General features: G+C 34.9%; 2 protein-coding genes, 1 long non-coding RNA gene and 1 pseudogene across 3 annotated transcripts; 3 read left to right on the top strand and 1 right to left on the bottom strand.

Moving 5' to 3' along the window:
- Nucleotides 1-2,432: 2,432 nt before the first annotated feature.
- Nucleotides 2,433-6,930, top strand: LOC110226306 (polyadenylate-binding protein RBP45A-like). Its single transcript, XM_021017378.1, has 19 exons — nt 2,433-2,443; nt 2,544-2,588; nt 3,510-3,695; nt 3,824-3,912; nt 4,003-4,026; nt 4,114-4,168; nt 4,340-4,389; nt 4,474-4,591; nt 4,731-4,817; nt 4,992-5,062; nt 5,145-5,262; nt 5,375-5,460; nt 5,563-5,586; nt 5,692-5,779; nt 5,967-6,028; nt 6,111-6,228; nt 6,314-6,402; nt 6,506-6,529; nt 6,641-6,930. Exons 3-19 carry the CDS (start codon nt 3,540-3,542, stop codon nt 6,744-6,746), a joined length of 1,365 nt encoding a protein of 454 aa, XP_020873037.1. The 5' UTR covers nt 2,433-2,443; nt 2,544-2,588; nt 3,510-3,539; the 3' UTR covers nt 6,747-6,930.
- An 856-nt stretch (nt 6,931-7,786) lies between these two features.
- On the bottom strand, nt 7,787-9,674 carry LOC110226307 (probable nucleolar protein 5-2). The gene is made up of 5 exons (XM_021017379.1): nt 9,319-9,674; nt 9,065-9,226; nt 8,778-8,978; nt 8,143-8,688; nt 7,787-8,049 (listed from the first exon to the last, which is right to left on the bottom strand). Exons 1-4 carry the CDS (start codon nt 9,625-9,627, stop codon nt 8,149-8,151), a joined length of 1,212 nt encoding a protein of 403 aa, XP_020873038.1. The 5' UTR covers nt 9,628-9,674; the 3' UTR covers nt 7,787-8,049; nt 8,143-8,148.
- A 3,951-nt stretch (nt 9,675-13,625) lies between these two features.
- Nucleotides 13,626-17,366, top strand: LOC110226564 (annotated as a pseudogene).
- Nucleotides 17,367-18,973: 1,607 nt separating this feature from the next.
- Nucleotides 18,974-19,518, top strand: LOC110226309. Its single transcript, XR_002330376.1, has 3 exons — nt 18,974-19,099; nt 19,175-19,292; nt 19,378-19,518. It is a non-coding gene; the product is annotated as an uncharacterized LOC110226309 (long non-coding RNA).
- Nucleotides 19,519-19,539: the final 21 nt, after the last annotated feature.

Here is a 19,539-nt window from a genome sequence, read left to right as displayed (position 1 = left end):
CTTGTTGGTGTATGTGATACGAGAAGTGATGGGAGGTTCAGATAAGTCTCTTTACCAATTTCGTCATTGCAGAGATGGTGGAGGCAAATGACATAAATGATGCAAAAAGTGAGGATGAAGAAGAAAAAGACACAAAAGATGATGAAAAGGTAAACTGCATTCGCCGTGTAGATTCAGTACCTGAGTTAATTGAAAAGGGTTTAGTATAGTTAATGGATTTTAGTTGATTTAGAAATATAAAGTAAAAATCATGTGTTGTTAGATCTTTGAATTTAAAATCTTTTTCGAAATCACGTGTTATCCATTCAATGATTTTCTAAGTACTAGTTAAAATTATGTGTTATTCGTTTATTTTATAGCCGAAATTAGATTCCGATCGAAGTATCATAATGACTAGACTAAGTTGTTACCAATTATTGTCTTCCATAACGAGTTTGAAAACTACAGAAAGTAAATCTTTTAACAAAAACCCCGCATGCAACCATTAAGCTACCATATTCTCTATCAACATCTTTGCAGCCTCTTTAATGTCACTTGCTTATTGTAGTTCAGAAGCAGTTTCAAAGAATCATGGTCCCTTTCAACTATAAACACATCTCGAACTCGGTTAGTTGGCCTGCTCAACAAATCCGTCAAAGACGCTTTCACGGAGCTATGGTTTACTCATAGCACTCTTCTCTCGACACACTTTGCAAACCCCTTTACGTTCAGAACTGTCTCAGTGATCTACTTCATGCAATGGTCTTTCTCAACCTTCCTCGAAAAAATCTGAGTAGCTTCTTTTATATCTCCTTGAGATTCTTCATCGTCATTTCTATTTTGCTTCCCAATGACATATCAGAATCAGCGAACTCAGATATCTGAAATGATTTGAATTAGCAATAAAATTTACTGTCTAATATTTTGTTAAAATCGTTATTTGAAATAAAATTCATTTGTTCATGTAAAAAAAAAAATAGTTTCCATATGTAGAGAGAAGATGTGTTGACATTTGGGGTTCTTCACACTCTTTGAGGTCACCACCTTGTTCTCTCTTTACTCTCTTGTTCTTGTTTTGTTTCTCTTCATAAAACACAAATGTTTGGTATGTAAGAGAGAAGAGAGAACTCTTTTAAAGTGTCTACATTTTGTTTTTTGGATCAAAGGATGATATTACACAACACCACACACACACTCTTATACTAGCTTTACTTCTACTTACTACACACACTTGCACCATGGTTCTACTTGGACTCTAAGACCATACTTCTAGGCATTATCACCCTAGGACTATAACCAAACTTACAAGCAAGGAACTACTAAACCTTACACAACAACTCCACTCTACTTTAGCTAAAGCTATAAGCAAACTCCAACAACTACCTTAGTTGGACAAGCTAACAACAACACTAACACATGTTTGGGCCTAACTAAACAATTAGCCCAATCCCTTTTATTATTATAAAAAACAACAAGCCCAACTTCTTCTTCCATGTTGACTTGTTCATACTTGTTGTCGTTGACCTCTTTTGTTGCAGGTTTAATCAAGGACTCAATTCCCAACAAGATGATTAAAAATGAAATCACCCTTTTTACAAAATAAAAACGACTTTTTAGATAATGTTTTTTTTTTTTTTTTTTGCATTAGATTAGATGAGGAAAGAAGGCCCAAATGTTTACATTTAACTATTTAAGCTCACTAAACTAATTAAACCACAAGCGATGATGGATACCCAAAGCCCAAGTATACAGAAGCCCAAAGTGAGAGTGATGGATATTTTCGAGAGCAGCCGAAATCGGAAAGACGAGTGGGTTTCCAGAGAAGCACCACCGTTGAAGAATCCTAGTAGCGGATTAACTAACGGCTCTGAAGGAAGAAATCCTGTTACGGATTGTTAGGTCAAGTCGGCTAAGTGATCATCTCCGATGAGATCCACGGTTGTTGTTGCGTTCCATCCAAATCTCATATAAGTGCCGTGAGAGAATCCTATCACGGGCCATCGATTAAGTATAAACCCACCAACCAATAAACAAGCCCAGCCCAAATCAGATTATAAATAAATAGATTAGGGTTGTTTCATTTATAACTTGTTGCTTGCTCTCAAAGGACGACTCTTCCCGGAAAAATTACATAAACCCTTTTCAATCTTCTACATGGCCAGTTCTAGCAATTTATTGGGTTTGTTTTCCGTTGGCTATGAGCTCTTTTCTAATGTTTTACTTGCCTGAAGAGGTTTTTGATGCTCTTCTTTTAGGTAAGCGAAACCCGGAAGATGATTTGGAGACCAAGCAACCCATTCTCAAGAAACATAAGGAGAAGAAGGTAACCTTAAGATGGTCGGATTCCTCTTCGTTTTTGACAACAATTTTCTTTACACTATCTTCTTCTAATGGCTACTCATGTATGTAACAGAAGGAGACAACCAAAGGATTTGCTGATAGTCTCCAGCACAAGTCTGATCAGGTTTAATATTTGTAAATTTTAATATATTGTACAAGTTTATATATGTTCAATTAAGCATCTTGTTTTCCAAAATCTGTTCCAATGGCTACTCACTTAGCAGGAGGAGACAGTGGAAGGACTTAATGACACTCCCGATTTTGTTGAGGTACCTACCTCTTCTTATTATCTCCAAAATACATGTTGTAAGACCACGATTTCTACGACATGGAAAATCTGAATAATTGCAATAGATAATGATAAAACTAGAAATAAAATACAACAACCGATACCAATATTTGTTAAACAAAGAACGGTTTGTGCGGAGGCGAGACACTCTTTCCTTAATTCTTTAATTGCCCGTAGTGTGACGGCTTGATGCAATCAGAATCCCAGAATACAATCGCACCATCTTCTGATTTGCAACACTCAAAATCAGAAGCCTAACGAACTCTAGTAATGTGTGTACTCTCAGACTCGATAACTAGAGAAAATAAGAAGAGGGAGATTGTGGTATTTTTGATCCATATGTCCATGAGATAAAAATGGAGAGATGAAGCCTTGGTTTTATAGTCCAAGCTCTTAACACTATAATGGAGCAATAAAGGTGAGAATGTTATTGTTATGAGAATGAATTCTCAATGCCATTGACTCCATCACCTTTAATTGTTGTGAATTAATTTTTGTTGTTACACAATTTATAATTCACATTAAAGGAGATAATTGTTGACTTAATCAACTTACACATTTGGGTAATTAACAATTATCATTTGGGTTATAAGCCCATTTCCCAAATCTCAAAATCCCAAACCCGGTCCGGCTCGACACGATACAACACGGCTCGGCACACATGCCTGGTTTGGATTTCTCCTTTAACTTCCGAAGTGCGACATTTGATCCTTTAATCAAATTTCAAGCTATCCAAGCTAGCCACTTCGGACCTCCATTTCTCATTCAAACGAACTTCAATTTTGAAAGTTACCCGAAAAAGTAGTCCGGCGCAACTAATCAAAAAAATTCCAACACATGTCAGGCTCAGAACAAAACGCAAATGTTGCCATAACACAAACTACTTGGTTGTTAAATTCAGGAAGCTGCCGTAATAACGAATACGCTCTTTATGGCCCATATCCCTCACAAAGCTAAAATATCAGATATCGTCGATTTCTTTAAAGATGTTGGAGAAGTTGTTCATGTTCGACTTGCTATAAAACGAGATGGTGGGCGTACTGGCTCTGGCTTTGTTGAATTTGCTTCTGCCAATGAAACAAAAAAGGTGAGACTAGTTTTTTTTTTTTTTGGCTAATGATGACACTAGTTATCATTTGAAAAGTTGTGTATATATAGTTATATGTGTATACGTATCCAAGAGTACTATTGCTGATTAAATCTTCTTTACTCTAGGCACTGGAAAAGAAGAATGGTGAATATTTGCTCCATCGCAAGATAATTCTCAATGTTGCTAAGATAGCTTCTTCATTGCCTCTTCCTAAGTAAAATGATTTTCCATGTTTGGTAACTTATTGCTAGAGTTTTTGATACAATATCACAGAAGACTAACGCTTTTATTTTTGATTAATTAGGCATTGCATAGATCACAAGGTTTGGTAAGGGATTTTAACTATTTCCCCTCTCCATTTTTGTTATCCAGACCACCTCGGGGTGAAGTTTCACTAGGGTTTTCCATTTTACAGGTACGAAGACTGCCTTCGACGAGGAGAAGATGAGACACCTCCCGATTTCGCTGAGGTACCTACTGCCCTCATTATCTTCAAAATATGAAGAAACGCTCATCTTTTAATGATCAAAAGATTACTTATACTCTGGGGCTGAATCTTTTGCCACTTTTTCTTCTTTATGCAATTTCAGTCATTTTCTCTCCTTAACAGTCATGCTAACACACTTGGCTGTTAAATGCAGGAAGTTCTCTTTGTTGCCAATCTCTCTCCCCAAACTAAGATATTAGATATGTAAGTAGCATCTTTTTTAACTCCCACTTTTCTTCTCTGAGCAAGTTTTCCATATCACTGATATTTTATCCTCCACTTTTACAGCTTCGATTTCTGCAAAGATGTTGGAGAAGTTGTCAGTGTTCGACTTATTGCAAACCATGAGGGCAAGCATGTGGGCTGTGCCTTTGTTGAGTTTCTTTCTGCTAACGAAGCAAATAAGGTGAGACTGGTTTTGTAGTCATGATGAAAAAAAAAAAATGTATTTTACTTGAAAAGTAGCGTATACAAACTTATGATGAAGAACGTACAACTAGTTATTTGAAAGTAGGATAGCTGATTAAATCTTTTTAATACTGTAGGTGCTGGAAAAGAAGAATGGTGAATATTTGCACAATCATAAGATCTTTTTGATGAAAGGACATGGTGAAACTCCCGATTTTGCTGAGGTACCTCTTCTTATTATCCTCACAATATGTCAGGCTCAGAAGAAACGCTTAATAGCAGAATTCTTATGTTGGGGGTGAATCTTTAGATGAGGCTACTTTTTGTTTTTTTTTTTATGCAACTTTAAGTCCTTCTCTTCTTTGCGTCTTGCTAACTCACTTGGCTTTTAAACTCAGGCTGTTGCCACAAGAAAAACAAAGACGCTCTTTGTTGCCCATCTTGCTCCCCAAACTATAATATCAGATATGTAAGTAGCACCTTAAGATTTCCTCTTTCGTTCTTGGAGCAAGTTTCTCATGACTAATATTTTATCCTCCATTTTTTTATAGCATCAATTTCTTCAAAGATGTTGGACAAGTTGTTCATGTTCGACTTATTGTCAACCACAATGGCAAGCATGTGGGCTGGGGATTTGTTGAGTTTGCTTCTAATGACGAAGCAGAGAAGGTGAGAGTAGTTTTTATAGTAATGACGTAGAGTATTTTAAGCCGTCATTTGAAAAGTAATGTATGAAAAATATACAAGTCGCAGTTATTTGATTAAATCTTTTATACTGTAGGCGCTGGAGAAGAAGAACGGTGAATATTTGCAGGATGGCAAGATTTTTCTTGAAGCGGCTAAGATAGCTCCATTCCCTCCACCCAAGTAAATTAATTTTTCATGTTATGGAGATTTGTTTCTGTCAACTTATTGCCAGAGTTTTCATACCATCACAGGACACTAACACTATTATATTTGTTTAACTAGGTGGTGCATAGATCACAAGGTTTGGTAAGGAATTTTAACTATTTGCATCTTGAGTTTTGTTATCAAGAGCACATTGGGTGAAGTTTTTGGTATACATGTAGAGATCACAAGGGTTGTTTAATGTTCCAGGTACGAAGACTACCTTCGACAAGAAAGCCTTCAGATAGATGAAGATGGGGCAGTGGAAGGACTTGCTGAAACTCCCTATTTCGTTGAGGTACGTGTTCATATTATCTTCAAAATATGTCAGGCTCAGAGGAAATGCTCAAGTGTTTGATAACAAAACTGTTTCCACAAAGCCAAAAGATAACTTAATTCTGGGGACGAATCTACTTTTTGTTGTTATGCAATTTAAGTCCTTTCCTCCTTAAAGCCATGCTAACACACTTGGCTGCTAAATTCAGGAAGCAAGAAAAAAGACACTCTTTGTTGCCAATCTCCCTCCTCAAACTAATATACCAAAGATGTAAGAAGCACCTTTAGTTTCCTCTTTCGTTCTTGGAGCAAGTTTTTCATTGACTGATATTTTATCCTCTCCATGTTTACAGCATGTATTTCTTCAAAGATGTTGGAGAAGTTGTTCGTGTTCGACTTATTGTTGACCATAGGGGTAAGCATGTGGGCTGTGGCTATTTTGAGTTTGCTTCTGCTAATGAAGCAGAGAAGGTGGGTAGTTTTTATGGCAATGATGAAAAATAGTGTATTATTCTTATATGATGAAACTTTTTGATGAAATCTTTTTATACTGTAGGCTCTGGAACAGAAGAATGGTAAAAGTTTGCGCTATCATCATATCTTTCTTGACGTGGCTGAGATAGCTCCATACCCTCTCCAACCCAAGTAAAATGATTTTCCATGTTATGGGGATTTGTTTCTCTCTATCTTATTGCTGTAGTTTTGATGTCATAACAGAAGAGTAACTTCATCATTTTTTGTTAATTAGGTACAACCTTGTAGAGAAGCTTTGGTAAGGGATTTTTAACTACTGTTTTGCCTTTAGAGTTTTGTTATCAAAAGCAAATTGGGTGAAGTTTTTCGTATAAATGGAGAGATCACAAGGGTTTTTGATATATTCCAGGTACGAAGACAACCTTCTACGAGAACCGAATCTGAAGCAACAGAAGGAAAAATCCGACGGATTCTGCGGTAAGAAGACTACCTTCTCTTCCAGGGACGACTGCTAGAAGATGAAGCTCTTTGGTGTTTTTAACTTGTGATTCAATGTAACTTGTTTATATTACTGGGGTTTTTCTTATGTTTTAGTCTGAACGTACGTTAAAATATGCTTAATTTTGAATGGTTTGGTGTCGAATCACTTCTCTCTGCCACTATTACCTAAGTAAGAGAGCCGTATACCATTTGAACTGATTTGGTTTACAAAATTGAATGTTCCTTTACGTTCAATCATGGAGTGTTTATTACCATCAAATTCCTTCTTTGTGGAGTTCTCACCGTCTTTTGGTTCTAAGCATTGTGAAGACTCTCTGCCTCAGATCAGGGTCTTGTCTCCGATTTCAAGATTTCTCCGATCTAGGTTTTCTTTGGGAAGCAAAGCAAAGCAAAGTTATCCAACCTATCTTAGATCAAGGCACAGCATGCAAGGATCAATTGTTAATAAGAAGACTAGGCTGGTGGTGTCACATGGCAGTTTCAGACTCTTATCTTCCAACCTTTCAATGTGATGTGTAGACATTTCCCAACGGCTTTGGCAGCCACAGCTTGGGCAGTTAGAGTAGCTCTCCTCCACGCGATGGAGAAAACGAAATGGGCATTTAGAGTATCTCTCCTCCACGCGATGGAGAAAACGAAACTAGACCTCCTTCCTCGAGATGATTCTTGAACAGCGGTCTTTCTACGGAATTCCAATGGCTTGGCTCGATCAATGTGCTCCATTGTGTTCTCAGTGTTATACAGCTTAGATAGATTCCATTTCGTCATTCGCGGGTTTCATTATTATCATGGTTTGTTGTAACTTGGAGTTAAGTTTTCATCTCCTTTGATTCAAGCTAATGAAACTATCGGTTTGAACAAACAAAACAAAAAGGCAATGACATCTGCAATAACACTGAGGTTGTGTGTCAGAGGTCTTAAAAGGTAAGCAAGAACACGAGCGAGAGCTATAACACGATGACTATGTGTAGAATCGCAAGAGGTATCATTCGGTTGGGGTTATGTTGAACCCGATGATACCCGGAATGTAGCAAAAATAACTGAATCCGACAGCAAACTTAAACATCAAATTCACTAAACTTGACATCCAAAGTACTTGAAACTGTCACAATAAACAAGTTCAAAGGAGAGAGAAGACAAATGCAAGTTCCATAAAAGTGTCATCAAACAGCAAGGGTCAAAGTTCAAACATAGATAGAAGGAAAGCATAGGAAACAGTTTGGTTTTGATACTTGGAGTCTCGGATGATGGCTTAGGTATTATACTTGGATCTCTCATAACTTTGAATACCTTGCAAGTTGAATTCAGGTTCAAAGTCTACAAGAAAAATGAAAGAGTATAATGTTAAGAAAAAGAAAGAAAAAAATGATAAAGCATAATGTAAAAGAGAGTTCAGAGGAAAGAAATAACCTCTCACTAAGCAGGTAAACCGAGGTATCTTCTGTTATATGCCTGACGAAGACGGTCCAACCTAGTCTGAAGGTGGAGATCTCTGTATTGGAGTCCCATAGCGTTATCTTGGCCAGCACCAAAAACATCAATCCTAATGGCAAGAGCACATTTAGCAGCTAATGTTCGCGAGAACTTTCTCTTGTAAGGCTCAGGTGCTAGATCAACCAGAGGTGAGCGGTAGATAAGACCATCCCTGGGTGTGGCTTCGTTGGCTCCGAGTGTCTCAAGTGTGCTCGCAGGCATCTTGGAGAGTTTCGATAAACCACCTCCAAGATAAATCAGGCGAGGAGCAATTGGCACTCCAACTAGAGCAGTCAGATTGGGAGCAAAAGCTTGCATATGGTCATTGAGGCTATCCAAAAGAGCAGTTGTGGTGGTATGAAGAGGTAGAACCACATCTCGACAGAAGTTCTGGATCAGCAGCATCTCGAGTTGACTGAAAGGTGGTGCATGTGAATGCACAGCTGCTGCCTTCAGGCTCAGCTCATCATCAAGCGATAGGAACTACAGAGAAAGGAGTAGTATATAAGATCAAAAATCAGGGCGTTTTTTGTTAACGGAAGTCTCTACACAGTTGAAAATATGAAAGTTACCTCGGAGAAGTCTAGATTTGCAGCGTTAAGCTTGTCTCCCATCAACAGAACAGATTTGACATATGGGATTTGGGGTTGTACGATACTAGAGAGCTCGGGAAAATGAGGTCCATACCATTCTCTAAGCCTCATCGTATAGGTATTCAGTTCTTTGACAAGAGCATCGTAAAGACCAACAGTTGTGCGAATAAAGGCATCCACCTGACAAAAACTAGATAGTTAGGAGATGCAAGAGAAGCAACTACAAAAAAAACACAAACACAGGATGAGTTAAATGCTAAAGATACCATGTCAGGTTCAAGACCAATCCCCATTGCTTGTCTAGCCAGCCTGTGAGACAAGGCCCTGTCCCTAGCCATACGAGGAGGGTCACCCACGAGTGCTGAGGACTGACTTCTAACACCTCTAAGCAGCTCATGTACAGCTATGTTGTGAAGACAAGGAATAGGCTGGAGGTGACAAATTTCATATGAGAGACAAACACTACCCAATACAACAGACACGACAGGGATTAAATGTTGGAAGTGAATAAGAAACAAACCAGATCAGAGCTGATCCTGTCTCCAAGGTCAGGGTCACCCACGCCTAGGGTTTCACCAACAACTTGACAGTGAGCAAGTAAGAACCCACGAAGTGCAGGGCTCATAAGACTCATTTTGATGGATTCGAGCTCTACGAAAGCATGAATTTGGCTGGGAAACTCATAAAAAGCCACTAGAACCACTGCTTCGTTTGCTGCTTCCGCGGACTGAAAATGGGTAGCCAAAGCATGTACATTATCAACCAAAATCGCGTCGTCAACCACCCTCAGAAGGGCATAACCCCAGAACGTTTCGTACAGCAAAAGCATCGCAAACCCAGAGAGAGAGAGAGCGAAGAGAAAAAAAGAGATGAATCGAGGAAGAAGACGAGAGAAAGGGGTTTTGCCAGAGAAAGGGGTTTAACATTTGATGAAACCGGTTATAACCGGGTTTTAGAGAAATTGGAGATTGCAAATAAAGAAGATCGGTTCTGTGATATTCTGGTCCGGTTCGGATTTTTCAGGTTTAGAAAACTAGGATCCGTTCGGATATTTTAAAACTTTGAGTTCGGATCGGGTATTTCGGGTTTACTCAAAATATCCATATATTAGAAATTTTGTATCCGATTCTATGCAAAGTATTGAAAAATACTCAAAAAATCTATTAAACCCAAGTATTTTATACCCGAATCTAGCCAAAAATAGCTAAAACACCCGAAAATATCTTAACATCCGAATCATTTAGGCACTTAGGTTATTACAAGTATAATATATTATAACTACTAGATTTTAACCCGCGAGATGATTTATTTTTTTAAGTTAGTATATATTAAAGTTTAAAAATTGTATCTACTTATAAAATATTTATATTTTTATAGTTTATAATTGTTATTAAGAAACGGTATACCATGAGTCTACGGGACAATTGTTAAGAAACTGATGATTTAACCCGTATTAAAGCGGCATTTTAACGATATTAAATCCGTTCCGAAATATAACATGTCCGTAATTTCTTAACCCGTCCCGTGATTTGTTTTCTAAAAGTAGTGATTTTAAAATTTAATGATTATTTATTATATATAAATGTTTACAAATTGTATCATTCTCTAAGATATTTATATTTTATTAAACTAAGGATTTAATCTGTATTAAAGCAGCATGTTAATGATATTTTAAAATTTTATAAATATTTATTCAAACTTGTCCGCCATATAACCCCGTTCCGAAATATAACCCGTCATGTAATTTCTTAACCCGTCTCATGATTTGTTTTCTAAAAGTAGTAATTTTCAAAATTTAATAATTATTTATTATATATAAAAGTTTGAAAATTGCATCATTCTCTAAGATATTTATATTTTATAGTTTACAATTGCTATTAAGTAACATTATACCACGAGACAATTTTTGGTTTTATACAATCTTTTCTAAATGAGAGTGATTTGATATGTCTAATATTGGTGGTATTAAAAAAGGGAAATTGTTAAAAATACCCCTTTTGGTGTGCCCCTTTTCAAAAATGCCCCTTTTAGATGTTCATTTTCAAAAATGCCCCTTTTTAAATCTGAAATTTTATAAAATTTTATTAGGTTTATAAGGTACTTATGGATTGTAACTACTACTTGAAAACTCGATCCAAGTATTTATAAGGTTTTATAAGGTGTTTTTAAAGGTTTTACAAGTTATTTTAAAGGATTTTTAAGGTTTTACAAGATATTTTAAAGGTTTTTAAAGGTATTTAAAATGCATTTATAAGGTATTTATAAAATATTTATAAGATTTTAGATACATAGAAATGTAGTTTGTGTATGTTTTAATAATATTACATACATATTTGGGTAAATCTTATATTTTTAAGAACATTTTTTATAAGGTTTTAAAAAAGGGGTATTTTGAAAAGTGGCATTGAAAAAGTGGCATTGAAAAAAATTAAGGATTTAATCCGTATTGAAGCGTCGGATTAATGCCCCATTTGGCTGTCCATTTTTAAAAATACCCTTTTTTATGTACAAAATGACTAAATTACTTTTTTTAATAAAAAGTATCACAAATATATAAGGAAAACATGAGAATGTGCACACATCAAAATTACAAATTTGATTTTGTAAAAACTTGTAAAACCTTTAAAATACCTTGTAAAATTTTCCCGCCAAAATGTTTCCCGCCAAAAAAAATTTTTTGCGGGAAAAGTGATTCTGCAATTTTTTTGGCGTTAAATTTTTGGCGGGGAAATTTACAAGTATTTTAAAGGTTTTTTACAGGGTATTTATAAGGTTTTACAATGTATTTTAAAAGGTTTTACAACGTATTTATAAGATATTATAAGATTTTACAAGCTATTTTATAAGGTTTTACAAGTTATAAAGTTTTACAAGTTTTTTATAAGGTTTTACAAGTTATAAATACCTTATAAAACCTTATAAGTACCTTGTAAAACCTTTTAAAATACATTGTAAAACTTTATAAAACACTTGTAAATACTCTGTAAAAACCTTTAAAATACCTTGTAAATTTTTCCCGCCAAAAATTTTCCCGCCAAAAAATTTGCGGAATCACTTTTCCCGCAAAAATTTTTTGGTGGGAAAAATTTTTACGGAAAAAATTTACAAGGTATTTTAAAGGTTTTTACAAGTGTTTTGGCGGGAAAATTGCGGGATCACTTTTCCCGCCAAAAAATATTTTGTATTTTGTGGACCTAATTTTGTTTCAAATAAGGGTAAAATGGTCATTAAAAATTAAAAGAGGGCAAACTTAAAAATGGACCCTCAAAGGGGGCATTTTTGAAAAGGGTATTGAAAAGGGGCATTTTTAACAATTTCTTTATATAAATATTTGTTTCAAAAAATCAAATAAGAGTATTTATACTTCATAACTTTTTGATCTATTAAGTATTGATGATATTTTTTAAACAAAAAGGAATATATTACTCAAATATGAATTTTTGACCCGTTAAATTTGTTCTTTCATACATTGAATAATTTATATTCGTTTTTAAAAATTCAAATCTTGGTATATGCGGAAAAAAAATTACTTTTTTTTTATTATATAGATGATATAATGATTTTTTTTCTAGAAATAGAATCATATAAAGATGAGAGGTGAAGTATAATGATTAATAACAAATTAATATGGTAAGTTAGATATCAAATCTTATATGTTCATTTTGATTGGTCATTCTTTTTAAAAAAAAATTAATTATAGATTTTTTGTTTTTATAATTAAATTAAATTAATTAAATTGCATAAAATAGTATTTGACTTGTTTATCTTTAATAAGTTGAATTAATTTACTCTATAAAATTTTATTTCTAATGGCATTCCAATGTAATTACTTACAAAAAGTAAGGTTAGTTCTAAAATGTACTCCCCAAATAATAGTATAGGATGATGAACAAAGTAAACTTCCTTACGACCATGAAAATATAATTTCGCCATTTGCTAGATGATACACTATCATGTATGTAATATCTAATTATTTCCTAGATTGAAACACTAATCGAAAATCAAAGTTGGCAAATGAATCTTTTGTATGCATACTACTAAAAAGAATATAAAATAGCTCTTTAATATGAACTCTATCTCATATAGAAAACTAAAGTTGGTAGTACACAAATTAAAACTAAAGTTGGTAGTAGCGTGGGATAGCCCCTAGTACTACTAAAAAGAATATAAAATAATTGAAACGAAGTGCACTTACTTAAATAATATCATTTGTCAAATATATATAACCGGAGGTAGCCCGGATTCTCCTATAGTATTTTTTAAAACAGAGGTTCTAGGAGACTAAAAAAGTGATTTTTTTTTTAAATTGTACTTTTAACGGCTCTTCTTTAATTATAAAATAGTCTAGAATGTTGACAAAAAAATAATAAAATTACCCAAAAAAAAGATTTAAATGTAACACAAACAAAAAAAAAAAATCCAACAATTTGGTTTTTGCCCAAGAGCTCTAATATATGTTGGGTCGGGACAGTCACCACTCCCATGCTAAAATCTGATTTGAATTAGCAATAAAATATGTTATTATCTTGTTAGAATCGATATTTCAAGTACAGTTGATTTGTTTATGTAAAAAAAAAAAAAACACACACACACACACACACAATTTAGGCATATGTAAAGAGAAGATGAATGAAAAATGAAATCAAAATCGACTAATTATTTAAGTGAACATGGAAAAAAATCACAAAAGTATGTATCTTATTATATAAAGGAGTTAGGCGAGAGAAGCAAAAAACATATAGTCAATGGTGCACATAATAAACCCACTAACCAATAAAAGCCCAGCCTAGCCCAAACAAGATTATTGTTTTATGAATACCTTCTTTCTACCTCTAGGGTTATTATTTGTATAACTTTAGTCATTGCTGCTCTCAACTCTTGCCGGAAAACAAAATCGGCGCTGTTTTCACCATCTCCATCTCCATGGCCAGTTCTAGCAAGGAAGTTAATTTATTTGGTTTGTTTTCTGTGGCTCTGAGCTCCTATCTAATGTTTTTTATACTTGGCTGTTGATTTTAATATATTTTTTTCTTTTGCTGCTCTTCTTTTAGGTAAGAGAAATCCGGACGATGATGATTTGGAGACCAAACCGGTTCTCAAGAAACATAAGGAGGAGAAGGTAACCTTAAGATGGTCGGATCACTCTTCTTCTTTGAGAAGAATCTTCTTTACACTTGTCTTTTTAATACCTACTACTCGTGTATGTATGTAACAGGAGAAGACAACGGAAGGACTTGCTGATAGTCTCCAGCACAAGTCTGATCAAGCTAATTTAATCTCACTGAAGGTTTAATATTGTACAAGTTTTTTATTATGTTCAATTAAGCATCTTGTTCTCCAAAATGTGTTCCAATGGCTACTCGCTTAACAGGAGGAGGAAACAGTGGAAGGACTTGATGACACTCCCGATTTTGTTGAGGTACCTACAACCTCTTCTTATGCAATTTTTTAAGCCCTTTTCTTCATGCTAACACAAACTACTACTTGGCTGTTAAATTCAGGAAGCTGCCGTAATAAAAAATACGCTCTTTATGGCCCATATCCCTCACAAAGCTAAAATATCAGATATCGTCTCTTTCTTCAAAGATGTTGGAGAAGTTGTTAATGTTCGACTTGCTATAAAACGAGATGGTGGGCGTACTGGCTCTGGCTTTGTTGAGTTTGCTTCTGCTAATGAAACAAAAAAGGTGAGACTAGTTTTCTTTTTTTTTTTGCTAATGATGACACAAGTGTTTAAGTAATCATTTGAAAAGTAGTGTATAGTTATATGTTTAAACATATATAAGGTTGTTATCTGAAAGTAGTATTGGTGATTAAATTTTTTTTACTCTAGGCACTGGAAAAGAAGAATGGTGAATATTTGCTCCATCGCAAGATAATTCTTAATGTGGCTAAGATAGCTTCTTCATTGCCTCTACCTAAGTAAGATGATTTTCCATGTTTGGTAACTTATTGCTAGAGTTTTGATACCATTACACAAGACTAACACTTTTATTTTTGATTAATTAGGCATTGCATAGATCATAAGGTTTGGTAAGGGATTTTAACTATTTGCCTCTTGAGTTTTGTTATCTAGAACACATTGGGTGAAGTTTTTGGTATACATGTAGAGATCACTAGGGTTTTTCATATTCCAGGTATGAAGACTGCCTTCGACGAGAAAGCCGCCTGATAGAAGAAGATGAGACACCTCCCGATTTTGCTGAGGTATGAAGAAACACTTAGCATTTAATAACAGAACTGTTGCCACAAAGTCGAAAGATCGATGTGACTTATTTTGGGGATGAATCTTACTACCTTTTTCATGTTAATGCAACCTAAGTCATTTTCTCCTTAGAGTCATGCTAACACACTTGGCTGTTAAATGCAGGAAGTACTCTTTGTTGCCAATCTCTCTCCCCAAACTAAAATATTAGATATGTAAGTAGCACCACTTTTCTTCTCGGAGCAAGTTTTCCATCACTGATATTATTTTATCCTCCACTTTTACAGCTTCGATTTCTGCAAAGATGTTGGAGAAGTTGTTAGTGTTGACTTATTGCAAACCATGAGGGCAAGCATTTGGGCTATGCCTTTGTTGAGTTTCTTTCTGCTAACGAAGCAAAGAAAGTGAGAGTAGTTTTATAGTAATGATGAAAAAAGTATTTAAGTAGTCATTTGAAAAGTAGTGTATACAAACTTATGATGAAAGATATACAAGTAGTTATTTGAAAGTATGATAGCTGACTAAATCTTTTATACGGTAGGTGCTGAAAAAGAAGAATGGTGAATATTTGCACGATCATAAGATTTTTTTGATGAAAGGACATGGCGAAACTCCCGATGTTGCTGAGGTACATGTTCTTATTGTGGGGATGAATCCTTAGATGAGGCTACTTTTTGTTTTTATGCAACTTAAGTTCTTTTATTCTTAGCGTCGTGCTAACACACTTGGCTGTTAAATTCAGGCAGTTTCCATAAGAAAAACAAAGACACTCTTTGTTGCCCATCTTACTCCCCAAACTCTAATATCAGATATGTAAGTACAACACCTTAAACTTCCTCTTTCGTTCTTGGAGAAGGTTTTTTTTTTGCAGGATGGCAAGATTTTTCTTGAAGCGGCTAGATAGCTCCATTCCCTCCACCCAAGTAAATTAATTTTCCATGTTATGGAGATTTGTTTCTCTTAACTTATTGCTAGAGTTTTCATACAATCACAGAAGACTAACACTTATTTTTGTTAATTAGGTGGTGCATAGATCACAAGATTTGGTAAGGAATTTAACTATTTGCATCTTGAGTTTGTTATCAAGAGCACATTGGATGAAGTTTTTGGTATACATGGAGAGATCACAAGGGTTTTTGATGTTCCAGGTACGAAGACTACCTTCGACAAGAAGATGAGGCAGTGGAAGGACTTGTTGAAACTCCCTATTTTGTTGAGGTACATGTTCTTATTATCTTCAAAATATGTCAGGCTCAGAAGAAACACTTAGTGTTTAATAACAAAACTGCTGCCACAAAGCCGAAAGATAACTTTGTTGTTATGCAATTTAAGTCCTTTCCTTCTTAAAGCCATGCTAACACACTTGTCGGCTAAATTCAGGAAGCAAGAAAAAAGACGCTCTTTGTTGCCAATCTCCCTTCTAAAACTAATATACCAAAGATGTAAGTAGCACCTTTAATTTCCTCTTTCGTTCTTGGAGCAAGTTTTTCATGATTCATATTATATCCTCCATGTTTACAGCATGTATTTCTTCAAAGATGTTGGAGAAGTTGTCCGTGTTCGACTTATTGTAGACCACAAGGGTAAGCATGTGGGCTGTGGCTTTTTTGAGTTTGCTTCTGCTAATGAAGCAGAGAAGGTTAGTAGTTTTTATAGTAATGATGAAATGTATTTAAGTAGTCATTATATTCGATTTTTTTGACTAAATCTTTTATACTGTAGGCACTGGAAGAGAAGAATGGTAAAAGTTTGCGGTATCATAAGATTTATCTTGACTTGGCTGAGATAGCTCCATACCCTCTCCGACCAAAGTAAATTGATTTTCCATATGGAGATTTGTTTCTCTAACTTATTGCTATAGTTTTTGATGTCATAACAGAATGAAGATTAACGTTGTTATTTCTGTTAATTAGGTACAACCTTGCAAAGAAGCTTTGGTAAGGGATTTTTAACTACTACTTTTGTCTATTGAGTTTTGTTATCAAGAGCACATTGGGTGAAGTTTTTCGTATACATGGGAAGATCACAAGGGGTTTTGATATATTCCAGGTACGAAGACAACCTTTTACGAGAACCGAATCTGAAGCAACAGCAGGAAAAATCCGACGGATTCTGCGGTAAGAAGATTACCTTCTCTTCCAACGACGACTGATAGAAGATGAAGCTCTTTGGTGTTTTTAAACTTGTCATACAATTTCACTTCGTTTATATTATATTACTTCGGTTTTTCTTATGTTCTAGCTAGTAGTTAAGTTTTTGTCTGAACGTACGTTAAAATTATACTTGATTTTGAGTGGTTTGGTGTTGAATCACTATCTGCATTCATTATTACCTAAGTAAGAACTGTATACGATTTGAACTGATTTGGTTGACAAAACCATAATTTCCCGAGGGACACATAACCGCTTTGAAGGCGGCTCAAGAAATCCAACATTCAGAAGACATTTTGTGGAACCAGTCAATAAACTGTCAAATGATCTAGACAATAAACATAACGGCTTTGAAGGCGGTTCAAGATCAGTTCCACGTCCCGGGAAAACGGTGTCTCGGATCTTCAGTCAGAAATCGTTCAAGAAAAAAACAAGCAGCAATGGGTCAGATCAAGACTCACCAAACAGAGGGTTAACATACATTGATATTGTGTAAGTAAATGTTGTGTGACCAGAATTAGATCGAAACTGCGTCTGTTTTTAGCTCTGTAATGATAAATTTATACAGATTCCAGTGAATATGAAACTGTTTCAATGATCTAATTTTTGACTCGGCTATTTCTTGATGATGTGTTGTTCCTAAGAGATTAAAAGAGTTATGGAAAAGATTAGTTATATTTGTCTAAATTGTACTCAAAACAACCAAACTATCCAAAATTATTTGTTATATTTGTCAAAATTTAGCCAAATTTATCCAAATATAACTTAATTTATTTAAATTTTACAAAATTTTTTAAGGTTTTTTTTTTCGGATATCCGAATGACCCGAAAGACCGAGTTGGGTAGAGTATGGGTATTACCATATTACCATACTAGGTTCTGTTTAGTCTTACATGTGGGTATTAGGTATTACCCAGATATCCAAACGGGTATCCGAATATCCGAACATGAACATATAATTAATATCCAGAATATTAAATATAGTTAATCTTAATATGATCCATGTTACCCAAAATTACAATTATAATTTCGACTATATCACAATTAGTTTTAGATCTAAATACCCAAAACAACTAAACTATCCAAAATTTATTTGTTATATTTGTCAAAATTTAGCCATATTTATCCAAATATAACTAAATTTATTTGAATTTTACAAATTTTTTAAGGTTGTTTTTTTTTTCGGATACCCGATATTTTAGGTACAAAATATATGAACCAAAAGGATATCTATTTTTTTTTGGTATTTATAAGGTCTGCAATTTTTCGCCTGAATCCGACAAGAACCGATCCGAAACCGAATCGAAATTTTAAAATTACCTTTTCAAATATAAAATTCAATACTCACTAGATCATCCGAAGCCGATCGGATTTTACCCAAACCCGAACGGGTTACCCAGATGCCCAGACCCAAATACCTTTTTTCCAGGTGGATTTCTAGGGCTATTTATATAACAGTTATATGCCTCTCTCAAATCTTCCCGGGAAATAAATCGGCGCTGTTTAAACCTTCTCCATGGCCAGTTCTAGCAAGAAATCGGTGGTCAAAGTTAATTTATTTGGTTTGTTTTATGTGGCTCTGAGCTCATATGCAATGTTTTATGCTTAGCTGAAGAGGTTGTTGATTTTAACTTTTGCTTTTTGCTGCTCTATCTTCTTTTAGGTAAGCGAAATCCGGAAGATGATTTGGAGACCAAACCCATTCTGAAGAAACATAAGGAAACCTCTTACCAAACCGAGGAGAAGGTAAACTCAGATGGTCGGAATCCTCTTGTTCGTTGAAAACGTTTTTCTTTTAACTCTTGTATGTAACCGGAGGAGGAGACAACCAGAGGATTTGCTGATAGTCTCCAGCACAAGTCTCATGATCAGGTTCAGGAAGCTGCTGTACTAAAAAATACGCTCTTGATTGCCAATCTCGCTCCCCAAACTATAATATCAGATATGTAAGTAGCATCACCATTAAATTCCGCTTTCCTTCTCTGAGCATGACTGATATATTTTACCCTCCCCTTTTACAGCATCGATTTCTTCAAAGATGCTGTACAAGTTGTTCATGTTCAACTTGCTGTACATCGCCGAGGTATTCATAGGAGCTATGGCTTTGTTGAGTTTGCTTCTGCTACCGAAACAAACAAGGTTAGACTAGTTTTATAGTAATGATGAAAAGTATTTAAGTAGTCATTTGACTGTATGATTGCCGATTAAATCTTTTATACTCTAGGCGCTGGAAAAGAAGAATGGTGAATATTTGCACGATCGTAAGATTTTTCTTAAAGTCACTACGAGAGCTCCACAACCCAAGTAAATTTCTTTTCCATTTTATGGATATTTGTTTCTCTGACTTATTGCTAGAGTTTTGATACAATACCATAGAAGACTAACG

The sequence above is a fragment of the Arabidopsis lyrata genome (assembly GCF_000004255.2).
Source record: "Arabidopsis lyrata subsp. lyrata unplaced genomic scaffold ARALYscaffold_7, whole genome shotgun sequence".
NCBI lineage: Eukaryota > Viridiplantae > Streptophyta > Magnoliopsida > Brassicales > Brassicaceae > Arabidopsis > Arabidopsis lyrata.
This window is presented reverse-complemented; position numbering and strand designations above follow the sequence as displayed.